Source organism: Equus przewalskii, chromosome 17 (genome assembly GCF_037783145.1).
Source record: "Equus przewalskii isolate Varuska chromosome 17, EquPr2, whole genome shotgun sequence".
Taxonomy (NCBI): domain Eukaryota; kingdom Metazoa; phylum Chordata; class Mammalia; order Perissodactyla; family Equidae; genus Equus; species Equus przewalskii.
In genome coordinates this window covers 76,010,650-76,035,308 of record NC_091847.1, presented here as the reverse complement: position 1 = coordinate 76,035,308, position 24,659 = coordinate 76,010,650, and the positions used below count along the sequence as shown (strand labels likewise).

General features: G+C 46.2%; 1 protein-coding gene and 1 long non-coding RNA gene across 2 annotated transcripts in view; one reads left to right on the top strand and one right to left on the bottom strand.

Moving 5' to 3' along the window:
* The first annotated feature begins 8,426 nt into the window (after positions 1-8,426).
* On the top strand, positions 8,427-14,604 carry LOC139076851 (uncharacterized). Its single transcript, XR_011528867.1, has 3 exons — positions 8,427-9,623; positions 10,223-10,339; positions 13,052-14,604. It is a non-coding gene; the product is annotated as an uncharacterized lncRNA (long non-coding RNA).
* A 1,603-nt stretch (positions 14,605-16,207) lies between these two features.
* Positions 16,208-24,659, bottom strand: part of CDK15 (cyclin dependent kinase 15) — an 87,925-nt gene continuing 79,473 nt past the window's right edge. Inside the window, exons 13-14 of the mRNA XM_008534073.2 lie at positions 21,373-21,514; positions 16,208-18,895 (exon numbers count right to left, since the gene is read on the bottom strand). Coding sequence (XP_008532295.1) covers positions 21,405-21,514 — 110 coding nt within the window. The 3' untranslated portion in view covers positions 16,208-18,895; positions 21,373-21,404. The remainder of the gene's footprint in view (positions 18,896-21,372; positions 21,515-24,659) is intronic.

The window sequence follows — 24,659 nt, the reverse complement described above, 5'->3', positions numbered from 1 at the left end:
ACAAATGTCATTGCTTGACTCATGCCCTGTGATTCTCCGTTGACTTGTCCATCTCCCCCACGCCGCTGTGAGCACCTCGGGGGCAGGGACGAGGTCGCAGAGATTCATGAATTCCCAGGGCCCAGCAGCATGCTGGATGCGAGGTGGGCCCTTAGAACATACGTGAATGGGTAAATATGCAGTGGCCCTCGGCTTGGGACAGTAAAACTGCGTTATTTTAGTAGGTTATATGTTTTTTTTTTTTCTTTTGTAATGGAGGAGAGGCAACCAGGTTCACGAATAAACAGAACCTTCAAGAATTTGATTCCATTCCAATAATTGCTTTTTCTCCAAAAATCCAGTTGTTGTATGGAATGTAGACACATCACCTACCTCATTAGGGATGGCTCCTCCCTCCTCAGGGTGACCTTTTCCGGTGTTGAGGAAAACTCTTGCTCATCTCAGTTTGTAGAAGGTGGAGAAAACAGTGGAAAGTACAGTGTCTGGATCTAATCCTGACTAATGAGGAGGAAGTGTTTGGAGCAGTGATGGAAACTTCGAGAGAAAACCACCACACGGCTATTTGTTCACCACCGACAGCATGAGTCTATAGCTGGGCCCACGCATGCAGTGGCCCCGACAGCTCACCCCAATAAATGTGTAGTTAGAAATCACGTGTGTACTGCTGCGTTAATTGTACATGTGCAAAATCATGCAAGGGTTTATACATACATGTATATACACACACATATACATACACAATGTATATAATCCTGTGTGAATTTGAAGTTGTATATTTAATAAGTACTTATATTTATTAACATGTATATAATGATATTATAATATAACATTATACAAGTGCAATAATATTCGCATATATTCTAATTTTTTTCCAGCGGCTTAAAGAGTTCTGCTCTGTGTTGCCACTCCCCTCCCACGCTGCCTCCCTTGGGGGCGACGGATCTAACTCCGCACAGCCCCAGGAAGCGGAGCGTACTCTTCCTGCTGAAGGATGAGAAAAACGGGCTCCGTGAGTCATGGGAGAGCCCCAAGCCCCACAGCCAGCAGATGACAGAGCCAGGCCCCCCGCCGCCCTGGCTAAAGTCGCATGCTTGTTCCTCCTGCCCCGGCTGCAGGGGAGGATGCTGGGGGTTGGGGGGGCGGGGGGGAAGGCGCATGGGAAGAGGCTGGAAGAAACTGGAAGGGCAGTGACAAGTTGTGCAGAGCCAGAAATGGTGTGTAAATCATTTAGAAACAAGTGGGAACTGATCCTCATCCCCCTTCGAAAATATTGGAGCATGCGAGAATAAGAGTCTCAGGGAAGCATCTCGGCTCCGTACAATCCCAGGGCCTGAAACCTTAGATGCGGCAAGCAGGTCTGACAGAGAAGCAGCCTTCTGTGGTGTATATACAGAGTAAATGATGGCCCCATAAACACGGATTTCTTTAATCTACTGCGGGAGCACCCCTGACAAGACACCACGAGGGCACAGCTGTGTTTACTCCAGGGTCACCCTGCGTCTTTGTAACAAATGCTCTCGCTTTTGCACTCTGTGACCACCTTCTCCTTTCTAGGAGATGAAGAATGTTACCGCAGAGCCAGACGCTGTTAATGGGCCCATGTGGCTGCAAACGCCCCAGCCGGCCCGCGATTTTATAGCATCCATCACGGGACACCGGGACCCTTATTAAAGAAGAGAGTTTTACAGTGTTTCTCAGAGCACCATATTTTCTAGACCAACCCACAGGGAGAGTGCAAAGTGAATGATACTGGGTTATAGGCTGTTCGACAGGGTCTGGGCCATGACTGTGAGGGAAGAAAATCATCAAGTGGTATTTATTACGTGCTGTCGTGCATTGACACGGTGCTGGGGGCCGTGCGAGGAAAGGGAGACTGTCTCAATGCTTTTCCCCTAGGAGCTTCCATTCGGAAAGAGAGCATCAGGGCATGTCTAAAAGTTATGACCCAATTCACAGAGTACAGTGTGGAGCAGAAATGTAATTAACTGACACAGGTCCAGTACAAACCTTGAGCTGTCAACCCTCTGGGCCTCCAGAAGTTCTTTTTCATTTCACCCCTTGTTTAATATCTTATCAGTTGGTCTCGGGCCCCTTTTCCTATTTAGGAAGCAGAGTTTGCAAATATAATCTTATCTTTCTTTGATGGCCGAGAACCTTTCGGTGTCAGATTGATGTTTGTACTGTTAACTCGCTTCCTGAGGGTGAGGACGGACTCCGTGTGTTCTGATACGGACTGGGGATTGAGTGGGCGGGGTTTGACATCGAAACCTGGCTCAGCCGATTAACAAGCTGGGTGGCCTGGGACAAGTTGCTTCACCAGGCTGAGCTTCTGAGCCTTAGTGTTCTCACCTGTAAAATGGAACTAACAGTAGTTACTTTGTTAGGATTAGAGATGCCGGGAGTAAAGTCCTTAGCACATTATCTGCTACATAAGAAGCACCAAACAAATAATAGTCCTTATCTGTTGTATCAAGACAAGATGGGGCATCGATAGATCTCACACACCCTGGAAATACTGAGCGAATGCCATAGCGCCTGCCCACCTGCCAGGCCCCCTCGTCAGTGCCGGCCCACCCGTGCCCGGCAGCTGGGACTCAGAGGAGTCAGCTGCGCTCCTAGCTGGGCACTGCCCTCAGCCGCCAGGAACCGCCTGCCCCCAGCTGATCCCGACTCCCAGACCGCATGATGTGAATACAAGGGTGCAGCCCCACGGCCTCAGTTTGGGGCAATTTTGAAGGGCTGTGCACTCCAGGCCTGCAGGGTCGGCTAAGGCCTTGGATGTGGTGGCACTGCAGTCCAGTGCCTCCCCTCCCGGGTCCTCGCCCTGCACAGGGCAACTCCAGAGAGCTCTCCCCAGGGGCCCCGCCAGAGTCCAGGCCAGAGTCTGTCTCAGGGGAGCTCAATCTAAGATCTTGCTTAAAAGTAAGTTGTGGATTTAAACTTTTTTTGAGATCAGAATGTTTCTCTTGAAAGTGATAAGCAGGAAAAGTGTCAGTGAGTTGCATTTTCTGGTTGTTTAGGTCCCAGCAAACAGTATTTGTTTCCTATTGCTGCTGTGACAAATTACATAATCATAAATCCAGTGGCTTAAAATGACACAAATTTACTGTCTTAAATTCTGTAGTTCGTAAGTCTAAAATGGGTCTCACAAGCTAAACTCAAGGTTTCAGCAGGACCGAGTTCCATTTTGGAGGGTCCAGGTCAGAATCTGTTTCCTTGCCCTTTCCAGCTTCTAGAAGCTGCCCACACTCCTTGGTTCATGGCCTTCTTCCTCCATCTTCAAAGCCAGCAAGACTGGGTCCAGGTCCGCATTGCACCACTGTGATGCGCTCTGCTGCCTCTGTCCTGAACTTTTAAGGACCTTGAGATGGCATTAGGCCTGCCTGGAGAATCCAGGGTAACCTCCTTATTTTAAGGTCAGCCGATTAGCAACCTTAATTCCATCTGCAACTTTAAATCCCCTCTGCCGTGTAATGTAACATATTCACAGGTTCCTGGATCAAGGTGTGGACATCTCTGGGGAAGCATTATTCTGCCTACCCGACCAGTCAAAGCTTTGCTATTCAACTGATAAGACAAACGAGACCCAGACCAAAGTAAGTGAAGATGGACAGACTTGGACGATTACAACGTGTGCACATTTTGTCATCTGGGATATTTCAGGGTTGTGAACATCTGGGAAGCACAGTATGGTGAGGGGGGATCTTTTGGAGGAACTGGGCAGCAGTGTAGGCAAAACTAAAAGTGACAAGCACTTGAAGAAACCAAAATTATGCTACTGCAAAAAGTAGAAGAGCTGTGCTTCGAGTAAATTCGAAAGGAGGGCTTTCAGTAGGGTCTGATGTAATGGCTAAATCCACTTAGAATGTCTTTGGGCCGGGTCAGCTGCCCTCACTCGTGGAGTGCTGGAGACTGAGAAAGGCTGCGGAGGGCCCCGCCCAGGCGTCTGACGTTAAACTGATCATCAAATGGCCGGCCGCATAACAATCACGTGGGGAAATTTTGTCAAAAGTTATCCAGCACTGTCTGGGATCAGATGCAACATCCGGTTTCTAGTAACTGGGAGGCATTTAAGTGCAAGGTAGCGCAATGAGTGGGAGAATCGCTCGCTTCTGGTCAAAAAAGCTGCACCCAATGTTCTCATTTGTCTCTTCAGAGCCCAAGACTCTGGCGAGCTGCTAACTGCCATTTTTGGTTTAGGGCTGGGCACTGCAGAGCAGAGAGCTGGTTCCAGGGGCGTGTGGGAGGTGTCTCTGCTTAGGCAGGGACTCTTTCCTCAGTGAGCCCTTTCGCTCATGTTTATAATCCACTGAATAAAAGTTTCAAAGTCCAGGTAAGACACCCTTGAAAAGGACTCAGTGAGATGATCAATTCCGCCCCAGCCCCCACCCCCACCCCCCGGAGCAGAGCGCAGTGTCTGGGCTTCCTGGTGAATATATATAAGGACATTTAAGGTATGTTTTAAATAAACATGCCAGAGCTTATGCATCCCACATGAGCCTCCCCTTCAAAGAGGTCTCCTCGGATGACGAATGACTTATTCCAAAGATACTGTTAAAAACACTCTGGATCATTTCTTTTTAGACACAAGTCTAAATTTTTTGGAGTATCTTGATGTGGGTAAATATTTATCCTCTAAAGGTGGATTTGATTTTCAACAACAGCCAAAGTTCATTTAGATCAAAGTCTGGGGAGTAAGGTGAAAATTCAGGTTAAGTAATACCATTTTAGATTATAAGATGAGGCTGGTTTAACTGAACGAGACTGGTTTCCTCCTGGGGGCTGTGGAGGGGTCTGAGCTGAAGAGGAAGAGCAATGGCAGCGCCGAGGGGATGGGTTGGCGCCTTTCAAAGCGATTTCTTTAAAAGGTTATACACAGCTGAAGGTAGCAACTTTTGGGTTTTTTTTTGTCTGTGACTTCAGGGAGACATCGTATCTTAGTGATTAAAAGCACAGGTTCTGGAGTCAGTCCTGGAACCAAAGTTCAGCACCATCGTATTTTAGATCTGTGACCTCAAGCAAGTCACTTAACCTCTCTGAGTTTCATTTTCTTCATCTGAATAGGAGGATTATAACATTAACTACCTCCGAGGATGGTTATGAGGAATAAATAAGGTCATATACGCAAAACACAAGGTCACTTACATAAGGCACCTGGTCTACCGTGTGGCACACAGCAGGTACTCAATACATAATGGCTGTTGGTTTTCATCATGGACACACTGTGTGACACAAACACACACACCTCTTCACCCTAGGTGGGAGCAAATCTGTAGTACTGATCGCGTGTGTGACGCGATAGGACTAGTAACTATCATTTACTGAACACCTTGGTTTCCAGCCTGTCTATGACCCGTAGAGTTGGTCCTGTTATTGGACCCATTTGTACAGATGAGGAAATAGAGGCCTAACGAGGTTCAATAACGTGCCCCAAAGTGTTCAGCTACAAAGCTCTGGAGTCGGGATTCGAACCCAGGCATTCCGACTCCTCCCCAGTCCTTTTAGCCCTTTCTCCCACGGCTGCTTCTGAGGGCTTGCTGGTCTCTCCGCAGGGACACAAGGACAGCACGAGGAGGGGTTCGGAGACGGACATTGCAACCCCATGGGCTGGATTGGAGTTTGAAACCCAGCTCTCCCACTTCTCTGCCATGTGGCACCCCCGGGTCTCCTCAGCTGTGACGAGGACCGATGAAGAGATGCTATGGGAGTCACGTCTGGCTCAGAGTCCTGCTCGGGAAACAGCATTGTAGTGAAATGTGCATGAAAACCTCAATTAACAGAATATTGTGCACAGAGTGGCTTTTGGTTCCACATCCCCTGACCCTTGAGATCCACACGGCTCCAGGGGGAGAGCAGTGGGCTGCTCCGAAAGCCTTTGGTGATAGCCTAAGTATGAAAGACAGCCCGCCTGATAGTGGAAAATTCTCCTGAAAGTGGGCAAAGTGTTTCCATCAGATTATGGCCGGATTCCAGCGGGGGAGGAGGGGGTGACAGACAAAACCACTTAGTGTTCCTCCTCGGCCCACAAGTTGACACTCTGATCAAGCAATTTTCCCAGCATGGGTTCCTGGAGAGCAGCTTGTTATCTGGGGCTGGGGCTGCCGGCTGGCCCCCACCCCAGCCTGGGGCTCCCCCGTCCAGAGTGCCTTCTCACATGGTGACGTTAGGGAAAACCCGGAGCCGCCAGAGGAAAACACGGCGTTGTTTGCAGCTTAGTGTCTGGCTAAGCATCCATCCACCCATCCACCCATCCACCCATTCATCCATTCATTCATCCATCTTTCTTCCGCATGAGAGAAGTCAGCAGCCAGTCTTGTAACTGAGAGGCCTGTTATGAGCTGAATTGTATCCCCCCAAAATCCATACTTAAAGTTCTATCCCCCAGCTCTAACCCGCAGACTGCATTTGGAAACAGGGCCTTTACAGAGGTAATGAAGGTACAGTGAGGTCATGGGGGTGGACCCTAATCCACTAGGACTGGGGTCCTTATAAGAAAAGGACATTAGGACACAGATAACACAGACAGAGGGATGATCACGTGAGGACACAGTGAGAAGGTGTCTTCTGCAAGCCAAGGAGAGGCCTCAGAAGAAACCAACCTTGATCTTGGACTAGTGGCCTCCGGAACAGCGAGGAAATAAATTTCTGTTGTTGAAGCCCCCAGCCTGGGGTATTTTGTATGACAGCCCTAGGAAACTAATACAAGACCTAAATTTCATTTTGGGGCTTGCACACAGGTATTAGGGGAGGGTGTGGGTGCCTCCTGGGGAGGGCCCTGCATCCAGACGCTTCCCGGGGGCCAGGGCACCGAGGTGGAATGTGCTGGACATTTGGCACAAAGATCCTCTGGATTTTCCTCCCCCACATCTGTGACCAGCACTCCGGGCTGTCCCCTCGGCTCCAGCAGGAGCCTTCCCGACTTCCCGCCCAGCACTCCGGCTCCCTTGCAGGGCACCCCACTAGACCCGAAAGCTGAAGGCGGGCCTAGACCTCCTGGGAGTGACGCAGATCTCGGGCACACGCCCACTGAGGTGATTCATTTTTAAAAAGAGGCTTATTTATGTGATTCTATCTGCTAAATGCCTTTATCTGTTCTTTGTTGTGGCTTGAATAACACCTGTTAAATTACCCAAATTGGGCCTTCTTCCTGCCTTTTTTATTTTTATAAAGATTGGCACCTGGGCTAACAACTGTTGCCAATCTTTTTTTTTTTTTTTTCTGTTTTATCTCCCCAAACCCCCGCTGTACACAGTTGTATATCTTAGTTGCAGGTCCTTCTAGTTGTGGGATGTGGGATGCTGCCTCAACGTGGCCTGATGAGCACGTGAACTTAACCACTCGGCCACGGAGCGGGCCCCTCTTTCTGCCTTTTGAGGGGAGAGAGTAGCATAAATCTAAATGCATGTTGGGTAAAAGGTATTCTGTTTTCCAAGACAGGAACTGTATAATCTGGATCTGACAATACTCAAAGCTGCCGCTGGTGATTTTTTTCCCTAAAATTCATTCCCACCGCCCAGTTCCTCCCCGCGTGTAAAGCCAGGTGCTGCCCTAGTGGTGGCTCCCTCAGCACGTCACCGTCACCCTCGGGCCACGTCGCCCAACACGGCTTTGTATTCCTGCTGGTCAGCATCAGCTCGTAACCCAGAAATTCCTTATTAAATATGGAAATTAAAATGGCTTTCCTGCTCCGTTATCTCCGTTTCCTGTCACGTAAATCAGGCGCTTTAAGGATGCTCTCTACGACACCTTCCAGCTGCCAAGACTGCCGGCCTCTGTTTTGTCAGATGGGCCGGGCTGTGACTGCAGCTATGCCCCCAAACAGCAAGCCATCCTTCTAACACAAACGTTATCCATTTCATTCATTAGCTTAATAAATGCTGTGGCAAGAGTGACTGAATTAATTAATGAGCGCCTCCTGGGTTCTCGCCCCCGGGAACACGCAGATAAATAAGACAGCTTCTGCCTGTGGAGCCCACACTCTGAAAGGGGACGCAGACGCATAAACAGATGTGCTGCTCAGTTTCACTTTGTTTGTTTTCAGTTAGTTTTACTTATTAGGATCATAAAAACTTTAACTTATTCAGTGCCTACCCTGTGTCAAGTACGCTGTGGGGTGTTACAGAGCGAATCCTCATACTGGCTCTACAAAGTAGGTATTATTGACGCTATTTTAAAGGTGTGTAAATGAAGGCCAGTGAGTGAAGCACCTGGGTCTGGTTGACTCCTCGTCATCTGTGTGATACAAATTTCATGAGCGTTGCTGTTCCCGGAGAGCAGAGCTGGCTGGCACCGCGACCTGACCTCAGTGAAAGGCTGCGAGTGTGCTTGATTATGTTTTCAATCTGCTCACTTAACCAACGGTTATTGGGCAACTTCTCAACATCCAACCCACACCGGACACTGGGGATAAAATTTAAAAGCTAAGCACTCTTCCAACCTGCTCCTGACGCAGGCAGTTTTAGTGAAGGAGAAAGAAGTGTCACTAATAATTACCGTGAAATGGGACGGATACTACGATGTAATAGCAGCAGAGTGCTCCAGGATCCCAGAGGACAGAGCGTCACCTCTGGGCTGGAGCAGGCAGCGAAGGCGGCCATTGAGCTGAGTCTCGAAGGATGGATAGGAGTTTACCAGGCGGAAGGAAGGAGAAGGACGTCCCAAGCGGAGGGAACACAAAGCGCGCCAGTCTAAGGATGTGGAGAGAATGCTGCGTTGGGGAACGAAGAGAATCGGTGTGCTGAGAGCCGGGGGGCGAGCGAGACTCGAGGACGATGGAGACGGCTGGAGAGGTCGGCTCGGGCCACTGTTCAAGGGTCTCGTTCAGAACTATCCTATGACTGAGGGAGATTTTTCTGGGGGGATAGTGACATCATCTGATTTGTCTTTTAACCGGGGAGCCCTGGCTGTACATCAGAACAGCACGGGGAGCTGTAAAAAATCCTGATGCCTAACGCTGCACACCAGATCAATTACACAAGAATTCCCGGGAGTGGGACCCAGGCGTTGGCAGTTTTAAAAACTCTCCAAGTGATTCCAACGTGCAGCCAAGGTTGAGACCCACTGGTCTCAACCCACTGGTCTTTCTCCAGAGAAGAAAGAATTGGCGGCTGGGGGGCCAGTTGGCGGACTGACTACTGGGAAGGCCTGCAGGACACTGCCAGGGCGGTGTCAGGGTCACCAGGAGGGCTTGTTAAAACACAGACTCTCGGGGCCCCAGCCCCCAGCTTCAGGCTCGGCAGGTCTGGGGTGGGCCCAAGAATGTGCATTTTGAACCTTTTCCCCAGTGAGGCTGTGCTGCCGGCGCAGGGCCTACACGCTGAGATGCACAGGTCTGTGGCCTGGCAGTGGAGACGGAGAGGAGGACACACACCGCAAGGTGTTTTGGCGGCAGGGAGAGGGGCTCAGGCAACTGGGCGGGTGGTGATGCTGTTAACTGAAGTGGGAAGAGGACCTCTTTGCTCATGACGGGCAGAGAAGGTGTCTGGACAGGAGGACGACGTATTTGTCGGAAACGTCCAGGTGGAGGCACCTCGGCGGCAGCTGGGAATACTTTTCCAGCCATCAGGAAGAAGTGAGGCAAACTTGGGGACAAATCAGGACCTCAGATTTAGTCTAAATTCAAGGTAAATATGGACCGATGATTGTATATAGCTTGAGAATATATATTGCTTCCATTGGAGCCATTTTTTTCTGGTGACAATGTGTTTAATCCATAAGAGACTATGATGATGTTTTTTTAGCCACTCTGTGAAAAAAAGACCCACATTATACACGAGACATTAAAGCTGGTTGTTAAGTATACGTAGGTCAGATGTTTGAATTGCCTCCACCAGGGTTTTTCCATTCATCTTCACACATGAATTTGAAAAGCAAATGTCACCTTATTTCTTTATTATATTGATAGTTATCATGTTTTCCGCTTATTCGTGAGGAGAGTCCATGGCGTCTGGCTGAGCCTCAGTTTCCCCAGTGGTAAACAAAGGGATTGGATTAGTGACAGCCAAGGACCTTTCTAACCCCAGCGTTCTGTGAGTTTGCCTTCGATTCTGTGTCAGTTTTGCCAGAAAGATCTCCAGGAGCTGGTAACACCCGGAAAGTTTTTTTGCCCGTTTTAATTTAACTTTTTTAGAGTACATTTCTATCAAAAAATAGTAAGGCCCTATTGTCAGAGCTGTGTCTTAAAGCCATTTCTAAACTTGTTTCTTTTTCCTCACTTGACAAGTGCTGTCTCGGGGCTCCATCACTCCTGGACTAACAGCTACCAATAAACAGAAGATGATTTCCAACCAGCTAACACGCTGTTTACTTTCCAGAGAAATTGGACTTTCCACTCTGACAGGTGATCAAGGGCACCCTGCTGCTGTCAGCAGGAAGAAGGGTTTAAACACAGAGACGGGAGTTTAAACATTTTCTCATTATCACAGAATAAGGGGGAAAAACACAAATAAATAAATAAGTAAAAACCGCACCCAGACTCTCCGGCCCCCCGCTGGGCGCGTAATGAAGCTGCGTCATGTGACCAGAAGGAGCGGCTTTCATCTCCCGCCCCAGTACGTTGCTCAAGTGACACCTGTCACATGACCCAGCTTCCGTCTTTCATCTGCCTTCCCCAGCCACCCTTTGGGAGAATCGTCTTTGCCAGAGATGTGTGGCCCCGATGTGGCCATTGTCGCGGGCTCTGGTGGTGCGACCAGCCTGGCCTTTCACGTCTCCTGCCTCAAATGCCCTAGATCTTTCCTCAAACATCGTTTAAATATAGTAAATTACAAAACTGAAAAAGAGACCAAAAAATCTTAGAGAGGACAGAAAAATCAGCGCCATTATTATATTTCATACAAATTTGCAGGAACTAGAATTTGGGAGAAAAATATCTGTATTTTAAAACATAAATCTTCATTTTTGAATGTTTATTAGAGCAGGAGGTTAATAAACCCCAAGTTCACTGTGTTATAAAAGTGGCTGCAACTTTGACCAGCCAGGCTCGCCACGGTGAACCGCAGTCTCACAGTCAGAAACGAATGTGGTCAGCTGTCCTACCCCAACTTCACCTAAACCCCAATCTACTTCTTTCATTCTTTAACTCGGTTTCTTATTGTCCTCCTGGACTCCTGCCTTACCTTGTTGGCTAAAACCCCATGGCTTTGACACCTTTCATTTCCATGGTTCCTTTTTGTTCCACCTTACTATGACTACTACCACCATCACGGCCACCACCTCCAGGAAGACCACCACTACTAATACTGCTCATTTTTATAGTGCTTACTATCTGCCAGGCACTATTTAAAATACTTTAAATGTATTAACTCATTTAATCCTCACATGCAACTCTATGAAATAGAGACTTTATGATTTCCATTTTACAAAGGGAGAAATGAAAGCACAGAGAAGGAGGTAACTTGCCCAAGGTCACACAGCTAGTTAGTGCAGACCTAAACACAAGCATTCTCACTCTCAGTTCTGCACACCTGCTCAATGGCAGAGCAATCTTCAGAAATTTTCTAAATCCTTACCCACGTACTTTTCTTTTTCCTGTCTCAGAGGATACTTATCTGTTATCCTCTCTCAGGCAAACATAGGCTCTTAATCTCATTTCCTTCAATCTCTGAATCTTCCTTGATTCATTCACTTCCACATTCCACAAGTGGTTATTAAACACCGACTGTGTGTCATGCACAATTCTAGGTGCTTGGGATACATCAGAGAACAGAACATATTACAATCTTTGCTCCTGTGGGGCTCACTGCTTGGTGGGGCTGAAACAAAATAGACGATAAATGTAAAACATCAGTGTGTCACACACGAAGAAACCCAGCACAGGTCCGGGGGATAGAGGGGGGTTGGGCTGCAACTGAATACGTGGTGGAGGAGTTCCTTTATTCAAAAGACATTTATCAAGGACCTACTATGTGCAAGAGACTGTTCAAGGTGCTTGAGATACGTCATTGAATAAAACAAAGCTCCCTGTCCTCAGGGAGCATACATTTTAGTGGGGGCGAGAGAAATGGTAAAGATTGTAAATGAGTGAACCGTAAATTACAGAGCACATGTCTTGTGATAATGCACTTTAGGAAAATCAAGCAGGGTAGGGGGGTTGGTGCGCGGGAGGCTTGGTGTTCGGTGGGGTGGCTGGGGTGGGCTTCACTGATGGGCAGCATTGGGCAAAGGCTGCAAGTAGCCAAGGGAGTCGGCTGTGAGGGTATTTGAGAGAAAGGGTCCGGGCAGAGGGAAGTGCCTGGTGGAAGCCCAAGGAGGGAGCACACCTGGTGTGTTTAGACTATCTGTTGATTCTTCCAACTTCTTTCTTCCTTTTCCCCTCAGTCCACAGAAACACATAGATCTCTCAGTGCTGAACGAAACAGGAACCCTCTCCCTCTGTCTTTTCCATCCTTTTGTGACAGTTTCTGGTAGTCCCTGCTTGTCCTTTCTTACCACACACTTTCTCTTTAATTCATTGTGTTTCTCTGTGACCACCACTCCACGGAAGTGACTCGCTTATAGGTCACTGACGGCCAGCAGCCACCAAAGTCCATAGCCTGGTGTACTTTACACCCTCCTGACATTTTTCTCTGTAGGCTGCTCAGTCTTGGAAGCCTCTTAGCTTCTATCACCCAGAACGATTCTGGTTCTCTGCCCCAACCTCCAACCCGCCAATTTCTAGCCCCTAATGCCTGTCTCGTTTGCTGCTTCCTCCTTCTCTCACCCCGTGTATGTCCCTTGGACAGCCACACCTTTGTGACTTCGAGGACATTGCTATGTAGGTGATGCCCACATACAGCCAGTCCTCACTTCCTGGTCCTAGGTCAGCAGTTCCAATTGTCTGACGCACACTTCAAACTCAAGATGTCTAGAAGTGAGCCCAGAACATTCTCTCCCAAATGAATTACCTGACTATAAATCAAGTAACAAGTCATCCAGGCCCCTGGACTGGAAACCTTATATCCACTCTTCATCCCCCGCTGCTCTCCACACCCCTAGGCCCCACGGTCAATTAGTTGTGGAGGCAGATTCTATTGCTTGTCTGTCTAACAGTCATTCTCTACTTCTTCCTCAGTTAAAAGAAAACTGTGATGATTCAGGAATTTGCCCCTCGGGACAGGTGATCCCAGCCTTGGGTCAGGAGTGCAGGCTGACGTTTCACAGCATCATCTCACTTCCCTGGCTAGTGGTTTAAGAGTGGACGTGTGACAGTCTCATGGTGAGATGTGAAGACAATGGTGCTGTCTTCTAAAAAGAAGCCCACAGGAAGAGATATCTCTTCTTCAACTGGATCTTATTGGACCTCAAGCGATGCCTGGAACAGGGGCAGCATCTTGTGACCACGATAGGAACCTGGGAACTGAGGTGATGAAGGTCACTGAAGATGCAGTGAAGAAAGATGGAAGGAACCTGGGTTGTTGATGCTGTCGCTGACCCATCAGGTTAATCAGTGTTGGAACGCCTACTTCTAGACTTCTGAAGTGAAATAATATCCTCGTGGATTAAGCCATTGAATTGGGGTTTTCAATTTCTTACAGCCCAAAACATCCTGTCCCTTCTGTCTTTCTCTCACATGAGGCTGTCTTCTTTTCACCCCCATGACTGCCTGCCTGGCAGATTAACTGTCACCTCTTCTATGATAGGGCAGACTGGTATGTCATCACTGGATCTTGCATTTATTTCCATCTAACTCTCCATTAGACGATAAGATCCTTGGGGGAACTTTAATTTTTGTATTTCTAGTGTCTAGATGTTTGCTGAATGAATTAATGAATACATGGGAAGGATTACTTCATATCTTGGTTCAGTTTTGGGCTCCAACAAGATTTTCTTGTAATATCCAATGACAATTCTTATAATAGAAACAATTGTTTACAAAGACGTTAACAAACTTAAATGAATTCATTAAGAGAGAGAGCACCTCAGATCTTGTATAGGTGCCCATTAATCTATACACGGATAGAGAGGAGTGAGAAGGAGAGAATGTGGGCAGACTCACAGAGGATGGACTCAGAGAACCCACTCTGGGAATTCATTTATGAAAAGTGTCAAGAGTAACAAAAAGACGTCAATCCTCTGCTTCAATGTAACCTTCAGGAAAAGACCTTCTGAGCGTGGTCGGGTCTAAGAAATGTAACTGCTCAGCGCTATTTATTTTCTTCTGGAAGGCAACCTCCACTATTTATTTTCTTCCGGAAGGCAACCTCCACTGGATGCTCCCAGAGATTTCTTTTTAAAAAGGCAAAACCTTTTGAGAATAACTCCAAGGTGGTATTAGAGGTGCACCTAAAACCTCAAGAAATGTTAGATATCATGACCAACTCTCATAAAAATCCCACCCCCTCTGTCAGCCCTGTTCAACAACACTTTCTGCAATGATGGAAATTTCTACATCTGCATCGTGCATCGTGGCAGCCACGAGCCCCACGTGGCTATTGAGCCCTTAAAATGTGGTTAGCGTGACTGGGGAACTGAATTTTTAACTTAATTAAATTTAAATTTAAATATAAATCGTAACATGAAGCTAGTAACTACCATGTCGGACAGTGCGGGGCTGTGTTTTGTGTGACCCAGTACTAGTCAGGATAGGCTTGGCTATATACTGCAGTAATAAATAACCCCCAAATATTAGTGGCTTGAAATAAAGTTTTATTTCTCCTTCCCACTCTACATTCATCACATGTCATCGAGGGGTTCTGCTCCACATCTTCTCCTTTTGGGACCATCTTGAATGTTGCTGGTCACTATAACAGAGGGAAAAACAAAAAGAAATCTGGACGGGCTTGTACTGGCAATCAAAGGAATGCTTGGCTCAGAAGTGACACATATCACTTCCGCTCATTGGCCAGCTCATCGTGCAGCCTTGTCCTCCCACCAGAGGGCCAGGAAATGCCACCCAATTATGGAGCCCAGGAGGCAAAAATACTAGGTTAGTAGCACTAGTGATGGAATAAATAAGCATCACTAAAATAACTAATACATCAAATTGAACAGAAAGAAATTAGGTCTTTAAAAGTCAGGTGTACGTCTATACAAGAGAACCAACAGAAAAACATGGGAGGAAAAAAATATGCACAAACACCAGGAATGCTCCTTTTACAAAAGCAAGGAAGGAAGGAAGATTGGAATGATGGTTTGATGTTTTATATATAATTTTTATTAAGCTTTTGAATAGGTAAATCCATTAACTAAAGGAGAAAAAGAAGGAAGCCCAAGCATCCTTTATCTTCTATTATAATTAAAGAGGGTAGTTTTGTCAATTTATACTTTAAAAAAAATCCTTGAAAAAACAAGTCTACCCACTCTTGCCACAGTAGAATCTTACTGAAATTCCAAGTATAGTCTAGCCACAGCTGTTCAAAAGTCTTTATTAGACAATCTCGGAATGAGACGGGACCTTAGAGGTCAGCTGTTCCAATCTCCAAAACGGGCCTCCCTCCTACAGCTTTCCATATATTCGGGGTGCAGAGGAAGTCCACTACTGCGTGGGAGCTCATTCCACGGGTGGGCGGGTGAAACTGTTTGAGAACTCTTCCCGAGGCATCAAAAGTAGCACCTCTGAGCTTTCAATGTACTTGTCCTGGCTCCGCAGCCACCCGGCAGAGGGCCAGCCCCTTTGCTCTCTAGAACCCTCAGCCCTCTGGAGGGAGTTCCTCTGCCCACTGAGTTTCTCTTCCCGTGCCTTGGTCTCCAGGCCCTCTATTCTCCCAGAAGCCCTCCTTAGAGCATGCAACACAGAGTTGAGGTTGGGGGCGGGCACAGCACGGACTTTGAGGACAGAGTCGAAGCATCAAATCCTAGCTACTTAAACCGACCCTGTGTTCTTCTCTGCAGAGGGGAACAGCTACACCTACCTCTTAGTCTTGTTAAGTGGAGTAAATAGGATTAGATCTGTAAATCAGCAGATGCACAATAAATACTTCAGTATGATGTTTCTCTTAAAGTGTGGTGCACAGAGGAAACTTAACAATGATTTAGATGTGATCTGATCAGTGGAGAGTAAACCATTTCCCTTCTCTGAGACGCTCTCTTATTCCTTCCTGTGTATCACCTACAAGTATTAGCATTATCTTTTGTGGGCAGCCAGACATACCATACTTAAAAAGTGCTGATTTCCACTAAGTTACAGCCTTACTTAACTTGTTGACATTTTAAGCCTAAAGTCTAAGAGATCAAATCAGATGAAATTTGATAAGAATAAATGTTATGTTGGCTTGTTGCTCTTTAGCTATTTTATTTGTTTTTAATAGACTTTATTTTTTAGAGCAATTTTAGGTTCACAGCAATATTCAGCAGAAGTTACAGAGATTTCCCATATACCTCGTGCCCCCACACATGAGCAACCTCCCCTATTATCAACATCCCCCACCAGAGCACTACATTCAACAGGACTGAGGAGTTTACACTGACACGTCAGTACCATCCAAAGTCCATAGTTTACCTTAGGATTCAATCTTGGTGGTGTGCATTCCATGGGTTTGGACAAACGTATAATGACGTGTATCCATCATTACAGCATCATACAGAGTGTGTTCATTGCCCTAAAAAGCCTCTGTACTCCGTCCAGTCCTCATTCCCTCCCTCCTAACCCCCGGCAACCACTGATCTTTCTGCAGTCTCCGCGGTGTTGCCTCCTCCAGAACGTCATGTCGTTGGAATCATACAGTATGCAGCCTTTTCAGGCTTTGGGCTTCTTTTACTTAGTAACATGCATTTAAATTTCCTCTGTGTCTTTTCACAGCTTGATAGCTCCTTTATTTTTAGCGCTGACTAATATTCCATTGTCTGGATGTAGTACAGTTTATCTATCCACTCACCTACTGAAAGACATCGTGGTCATTTCCCAGTTTTGGCAATTATGAATAAGACTGCTATAAACATCTGTGTGCAGGTTTTTTGTGTGCACATAAGCTTTCGGGTCCTTTGGGTAAATGCCAAAGAGCACCATGGCTAGATCTATGGTAACAGTGTGTTTAGTTTTACAAGAAACCACTAAACTCTTCCAAAGTGGCTGCTCCATTTTCCATTCCCACCAACAATGAGTGAGAGGTTCTGTTGTTCCACACCCCTGCCAGCATTTGGAGTTGTCAGTGTTCTAGAATTTGGCCCTTCTAATAGATGTGTAGTGGCACACGTTAGCTTTTAGCAAGGTCTTTTGAATCATGGTCCAATGCTAAATATCAGCTGCCTCTTCAAGAGTTGAGTATCCTACAGATTTGATAGGTATGTGATTACCGGAAAGATCGTGGATATTGGAGACAGCCAGACCTGCCAGCTGTACCTTAAGTCTGGTGTACTATCACGGAGGAGTTTTTAACTTCTCTGAGCCTCAGTTTCCTCTTTAGTAAAATGGAAATAATAAATTAGTAATAACAGTACTTACTGCAATGGGTTGTGTAAATAAATTTGCACACCTTCTCTGATTATATTCAAGTGATTAATAAAAATATGTGACCAGAATGGGACTCAAGACCGAACCTTGTGCCACACCACTACTGGCCTGTCTCTAGGTTGCATAACCACCGTTCTTTGAGCACGTATATCTGCCCCACCGTCCAGCCCACAGCGCTTCATCTTTCAGGTATACCTGGACAAGCTTTGTCAAATGCCTTACTAACGTCAAATACTCACTAAGGTAGACTTCTTTGGACTGTTTGTGTGCATTTTTCGCTCTTCCATCTCAGACTTTGGGTGGATAGGTACTATTGTTTAATTCTCTCTTAATTAGTTCCTCCTTGTTCTTCTAAAGGATGTATGGAGGTCTCTGGTTTCTAGGCTACTAAATTTCCTGAGTACATGATCCCCAGACAAAGCAATTTGAGTTTCCCTGGCTTCTTTTAGAAGGAGTCATTGTAGAAAATGAGACGCATGCTAGCTGAGACAGATTGCTCATTTGATTTGAGGGTTGTGTGTGTGCACATGCGTGTGTGTCTGATGCTGCAACAGGGCTTGAACTACATCTTTGGAACTCTTTGCCCCTATCTATCTGTCCAGTATCTCCACCATCAAATCAAAGCTTAGATTCCTCATCACTTTTGCTATCATCACAGACAATTAGAATTCAGCAGAAGGAGGAGATAGCCTGAAATTTAATTCTAACCAGCAGCTCAATCCAAACTCCTGAAATCTGGCTGGGCTGGGGTAGTAATGTGTGTATAATCCAGTTGGTGAAGCAGGAAGCACCCCCTAGGAAATCATAACAAAGAGTCTTAAGCAAGTTTTTCTGTCAACAACTTCATCCAAGAAACCATCTTCCCTGGAGACTTTCCTAAACTTTAGAATCCTCTCCTTGCCACAGAGTCCTTTTGTAGGGGAAAACTGTAAGTGAACACAGGAGTGACAGGCCTCTGTAAGCACCAGCTCTGGCTCCAAATTCTTTCAGCTGTCAGTCTCCATCTGTCCTGTGGTCCTTCTGTCTCAGGGATCTCTCGATCGGATCATGAAACGGATGAAGTTATTCAGAAGTCCTCTTCTTAGACTATTTCAGTTTAAGTCTAATTTTTGAGCCAATCAGTGTTAAATTCTAGGCAAATGACAATAGCAATAACCTTCCATTGCTTTTTCTTCAAGTACTATGTACCGTTGCCTTGGACAACATATTTTAAATATTCCAGGGCTAGCCCCGGTGGCCTAGTGGTTAAGTTCTGCGCACTCTGCTTTGGCGGCCTAGGTCCAGTTCCTGGGCATGGACCACGTCTCTCAGTGGCTATGCTGTGGTGCTGGCTCACATACAAAAAGAGGAAGATTGGCAGAGGATGTTATCTCAGGGTGAGTCTTCCTTAGCAAAAAAAAAAAAAAAAAAACCAAAAACATTCTAGGTCACAGGTGATGGTACAAATCCCTGGTCCAATGTGGAGTTAGATTTGAAGCTTCCTAGTAAACTCAAGCAAATTAAAACCGAAACAGCAGTAATGTAGCCCTGGAAGAGAATGAAGAATAAACAAAATTAAAATAATGAATAAGATTGTACAGATTGAGTAAGGAAAACCGGTTAAACATTATTGCGAAGTTATCGATAGAATTATATATATTGATAGGAAAGGTGATCATCAATTATAACAGAAGCAGCATCTTACCCCTGGTAATAAGAACAAGGAAAGCTTTAAAAATAATCAAAATCTATCTCCGGCTAGACAAACTACAGCCGTACCTCACCACACCCCACTGTTCAAACCATGCCAAGCCTTGAAATAATATGTGTAAAGTGCCTGGGACGTGGCATGTACCCAGGAAATTTATTTCCCTTATATTTCTCTACTGTAGACATCAGAATACATTTTTTCCATACCTGAAACTGACATTTTGAGATCTTTTAAGAGTCTTAATTTTCAGGCATTGCTGACAGTTACAAGTCCTAATATCCTAATTTGCATTTTGAATCTCCTGAAAAGTGAATATTTTAACATAAATTCAATTTAGTGGAGAAGATTTACAGGCCCCAAGTGTCTGTGTGATTACCACTTTTAGTCTCTTTAACTCCAGCACTCCTGATTTTGCTGATCCCAAGCCATTTATTAAACAGTTTAATTGCTCTAGCTTTTTTCCCTATTGTGGTTCATCTCCTACGGGTTTTATCTCCTAACATTAGTACCAAAGGCCTGGGGACACCAGGAGATTACCCCAATAGTGGCTGACTCTGCCTCCTCCTTTCTTCCATTGCTGGCACGGGCAGCAGGTTTGACACGCAGCATTTAATTGATTTTCTATTGTGACCAATTTACATCTACAGGTGACAACTCTTTGTGGAAAGTCATCAGTAGATCAGAGAGGCAAGGTTATCTTTCTACTTTCTGGTTGCTTAGTAAAACAAAATAATAACAATAGAAATAATAATAATGCTAATGGAACACTACCATCTGAGACCATCCTCATTCAATGTCTTTGATAATTTTAGGAAGGCAAATCCTTCACTTTATAGAATGTAGCTAAAGTACATCCTATTCTCATAACTAGTGGGTTTAGATGGCATAATTACATAGTAAAATCTCTGCCCTAGACAATACTTTGCTTGGGAAGTACCATATTATTGTATTGCCTGTGTAATTCCAATTGTATTTTGGCAAAATAAAAACGTAGGTATTTCATAAAATGCTCTGAGGAAACACCTATAATTCTAAACTTCCATGATCTTTCCAAATTTCTAAATACAATGTCTTAAAAGATTCAGAAGGGAGACATCCTTGATGTGTACAAGCCCTTAGATATCAGCGGGCAAAGAGAGATCCAAGAGAAAGTGGCAAAGAGATGAATCCTGCCATGTGGATGACGTGGGGGAGCAAGTGGTGGTGTAGGGAGTATGCCAGAGGTCACCCTCTAGGCCCCCAAAGCTCTGTGAGGAAGCACAGCCAAGCTGTGGTGGCCAGATCATAGTCTGATGCTTGTGGCTTGGGACACAGCCATGGTTGCCTACAGGGCTGGCTGGATGGCTGCTCTGGGCATGGGAACCCCTTTGCTTCCTCCATCTAAATTGCTGTCCCCTCCACCCACCATGGAAGGCCCGGGTGGAAAGTGCTCTTGTAACATAGGGCTGTCTGTGCTATGGCGGCTTTTGGAGTCGTCCCACCTGGCTTCCTGTGCCCACCAGCAGAACTCCTCTCAGGGTATGGGTACGGTGTGGGAAAACCCTCCACAGCTCCCCTGCCTCCTCAAGATTACCTTGGAAGGCTGGCCTGCCCTGGGTTGACTGAGGAGACTCCTGAGAGCAGCTGTGTCTGTGACAGTTGTGGATGGCCCCTGCCTCCCCATCGGGCCCTTGTGGTTCCCAGAACTCACCCTGAATGAGAGGACTCTTTGTGACCCCTGTGCAGAAGGTGTAGCCTAAGAAGCCTGGAGCAGTGGTGACCGAATTCTCTAAATCATCTCCTGGGTGGGCCAGACCCTGAACCAGGTCTTCTCTGGCACCTGGGGACAGGCCAGGTGGTAATCTGCACCATAAGGTGACCAAACATCCTGGTTTACCTGGACTGTGTGAGTTTTACCACTGAATGTCCCACATGGAAGGGCACCCTCAATCTTGAGCAAATGGGGGCAGCCGGTCACCCTGACCTCTGGCTTCACCCTATCAGCTGACAGAGAGAACTGTGTAGTTAAGGGAATAGTTAAGGCAGGCCTCTACTCCACACGTGTCAGCCGCAGGCCTCATGATGGCTCGAAAGTTCTGTCTTGGGTTGGGGGGCGGCGGGGTCTGCCCACTCCCCTGGGAGTGGGAGAGACAAGAGATGCACATTGTCATCCTCCTTTCTCAGCCTGAAGACGCTGAGCCCCCTGTCCCCAGAGGGGGAAGGAAGAGTCAGACACAGAACAGAGGTGCTCTGACTCCGTGAGCAATGTCCTCCCACCTGGCACGACTGATTTTCAATTCCATCCATAAGGAGCCTCACTGTGGGGACCTCTTACCTGGAAGGATCGTGGTGATGTCGCCTTTCTTTTCACCAGCATTTGCTCAACCCAGCTGGGTGACGACCTTTCCGGTAGGAGGTCAAAAGGTCACACATTTCTGGCTTTAGCCTCACTCCTGAAACCGTAAACAGAGACTCTTCTGTAGGGAGGAAAAGAGAAAAGCGCCAATGTTTTATTTCCTGGGATCTTTCATGGTGTATTTTTTATGTCTGTTGTAATATTTGTCACCCAAAGAGACATCAAAACACGAGCCAGACTTATCCGCCAATAATTTCCACTGACTCATGGGTAACTCACTTTACTGACTCCGCTCAGAGTTGTCCAGTGCCTCCTATTCAATTCAGTTCGATGCATATTCACCAAATGAACACTTGGGTAAGGCATCGCACGGTGTGGAGGATGGTAACAACAGGAATGGGACTGGGCGAGACACACACACTAGCAGACAAGGGCCACGAGTGGGGTGGAAACAAAGAACGACCACAGCCCTCTCCTGGGTCGCCTGAGGAGAGGGAAAAGCGTGGACAAGTGCTCTTTCAGCCGCGAAGGATGACTGTGCCCTCAACAGTCGAGGACTTCTAGGGAGGCTGTTCCTCGCTGGGGGACCAGCATGAGCTCAGGCCTGGAGAAAGGAAAGCGTTTGAGAGAAATGCAAGTAATCGTGCACGGTTAGAGCAAGACAGACCAGAGATAAAGCTGGAAATGTGGGTTGAAACCAGATGGTGACGGGAGTTAATATCAAGCCAAGGAGTCTGGACATTGCTCCCGGTGATGACTGGCAATGAGGGTCATGCTGGCCTACAGATTTGGAAAGTTTCAAATCCTGTTACAGGAGATATATAGGCAATCTATTTAAACAGACTCTAAGGTAAAATTTTTGAAAATTAAAAAAAAAAGGAAGTGTATATATATATATATACATACACTACATTTGTCCTCCGATTCATGTATTTAGTTAGTTGGGAATGCTGGTAGTTTGCATTTTCATAAATGCCTGCGTTTGTTAAGTGTGTGTTGTTCCTGGGTGCTTACTACGATAAAGTTAGGGGCCAAGTCCTCCGAAAGCTAACATCGCAAAATGGGGAGAATAAAACTTCCTGGCAGATTCCTCTAAGTGTAAAGAAGATAACATATGCAAAACATCTCGGGTTGCTCCTGACACACAATGTATTTCTAATAGCTAGTTAGCCGTTGTTAAAAGCGTCAGCATAGATACCATCCAAGAAAAACAGCAAAGAGCCACATTGTCACCAAAGCACGTCCATGAAACCTGCCCGGGGCGTCCTTCCACTTAGGCATTGTTTTTCTAAGGGTCACAATCTGCACAAGCCTGGGTTGCTCTAAATATCTCACCAATGTAACAGAAAGAGAAGCTTCTGGTTTTGGCATACTGAAAGCGTAAAATGCCTTAATAATATTATTTGCTGGAAGCTGCCCACACCCAAAGGGAAGAAATAAACCTGCAGCGCTGGCTCTGCCTCGCTGGGCCCGCACTTCTGCCTCGGGTGCTGTGGGCCATCTGTGGCCCTGACTCCTGGGTTTGGAATTACAGATTTGCTAGGCTGCAAAGAGGAGACATCAGGTTTTGTTGATATGCGTCATCTATTCTCACAGGCACGTTATACTGTGCAATTTTGTATTCTACTTTCTTTCAGCTCATGTGTAGCAGAAACACTCAGCTAAAACAAACAGTATGTAAACTTTATAGGTTACTCTCAAATCAACTCAAGTCCAAACCATCTTGGGAACTTTCCTCGGGGAGAAGTATCCTCTTGCCTTGGGGACAATGGCAGGAAGATGTCCCTCAGTCTTCCTTGCCCCTCAAAAGCAGTAGCTCCCCAAAGTAAGGAGGGAGGAGGAGGGAAAGAGGAAAGAAAAGGGAGGGGCGGAGGAAGAGAGGGACTGAGGGAGAGAGAGGAAGAGGAAGGGAAGTCGGGGGAGAGCAAAAGAGGACGAAGAAGAAAGAGAGGAGAGAGAAAGAGAAACATTATCTGGCAGAACAGTGCCGGGAAAGCAACCAAGGGGAGTTAATCAAAGGATGGCAATTTGGCAGCGGACTGCCCGATTCTGCTTCCCAACTCCTAGGAAAAGAAAAAGGAAACAAGGGGAGAAAAAGAAAGACGGAAAAAAGCAGCAGAGCGGCTCTCCTGCCGCAGTCTCGCAGACGCGACCCTCCCGTTCGGCTGACTCCTCATTAGCTCAGTGAGTCTGACAGCATAATTACCACAGCTGCTGCGCGCTTCGAATAAATAAATACGAAAGCGGGTGTTTAAAAATGTTTTGAGAAGGGAAATTCAGTCATCTAGACAGTCAGTAGGACAAGTTTATTTAAAACTTTTAGATTCTTATGTATTTAGATCATTTGGGAACGAGATAATGAGATAGTTGTCTTTCAGGCTAATTGAGTTCCTAAGCTCCTGGCTGCTGGCTGTCACCCTTTCAAACTTAGCTGTAACTTTCCTTCCTTTAGAAATCTGATCCTGGTGTCTCCATTTACTCTTCCCGGGCTGATAACCTGGTGAAGGCTGGGTGCACTGGAGTGCAGAAAGTGACTTAATGGGATTGAGGGGCTAAATAACCTTTCACAGGAAACAAGATAATCAAATCTCTTTACTCGCCAGTAACGGCTAAAAGAGAAAGCACAAGTTGCAAAGAAAGCTTGGAAATTAAACCATCATTTCAGAATGTCTTGTAATTTCCCTTGTCATGTGGTTTTTGCGCTCCTCTGCTCTCACGCATCATCAATCCATCAGCTGAAGCTGCTTAGTGCATTTAATTATTCAGAGCGCTCGCCGTGCCGTGACTCCACGGCAATTCCAGCTCATGTGTATGTATATAGGCTTCATATCTTCAAAGCCCAAAGGATCACACAGTGCTTTAAATTGAAGCTGCTAACTTACACGGAGTGAGTGCTCTTAAGATTCTGACTAGGGGCACAGCACATATGCATTTCCGATTAAAGTGGATGATCTTTCCTTTTAAAATTAATTAGTGCCTATTTATCTTTTCCTCTCCCTCCTGCCTCTCATTCTCCCAGGACCGCATTCATGTGAACGGTCTTGCATTCAGTGAGTTAAAAGCTTTATAAAGTAAACATTCTGTCAATCTGGGGTAAAGGAAACTAGTGTTAACCCATTGTGTAGACTGATAAACTGAGGTTTATGAAGGCCAATAACACCTGTTATGCTGGAAAAAAAGAAGAAAATTCAGGTCCTTTGACTGTCAGTCCAGAGCTTAGAAGCCCTGTACCATTTGTCTTGCCTCATTCTTTTAAACAGTAAAGA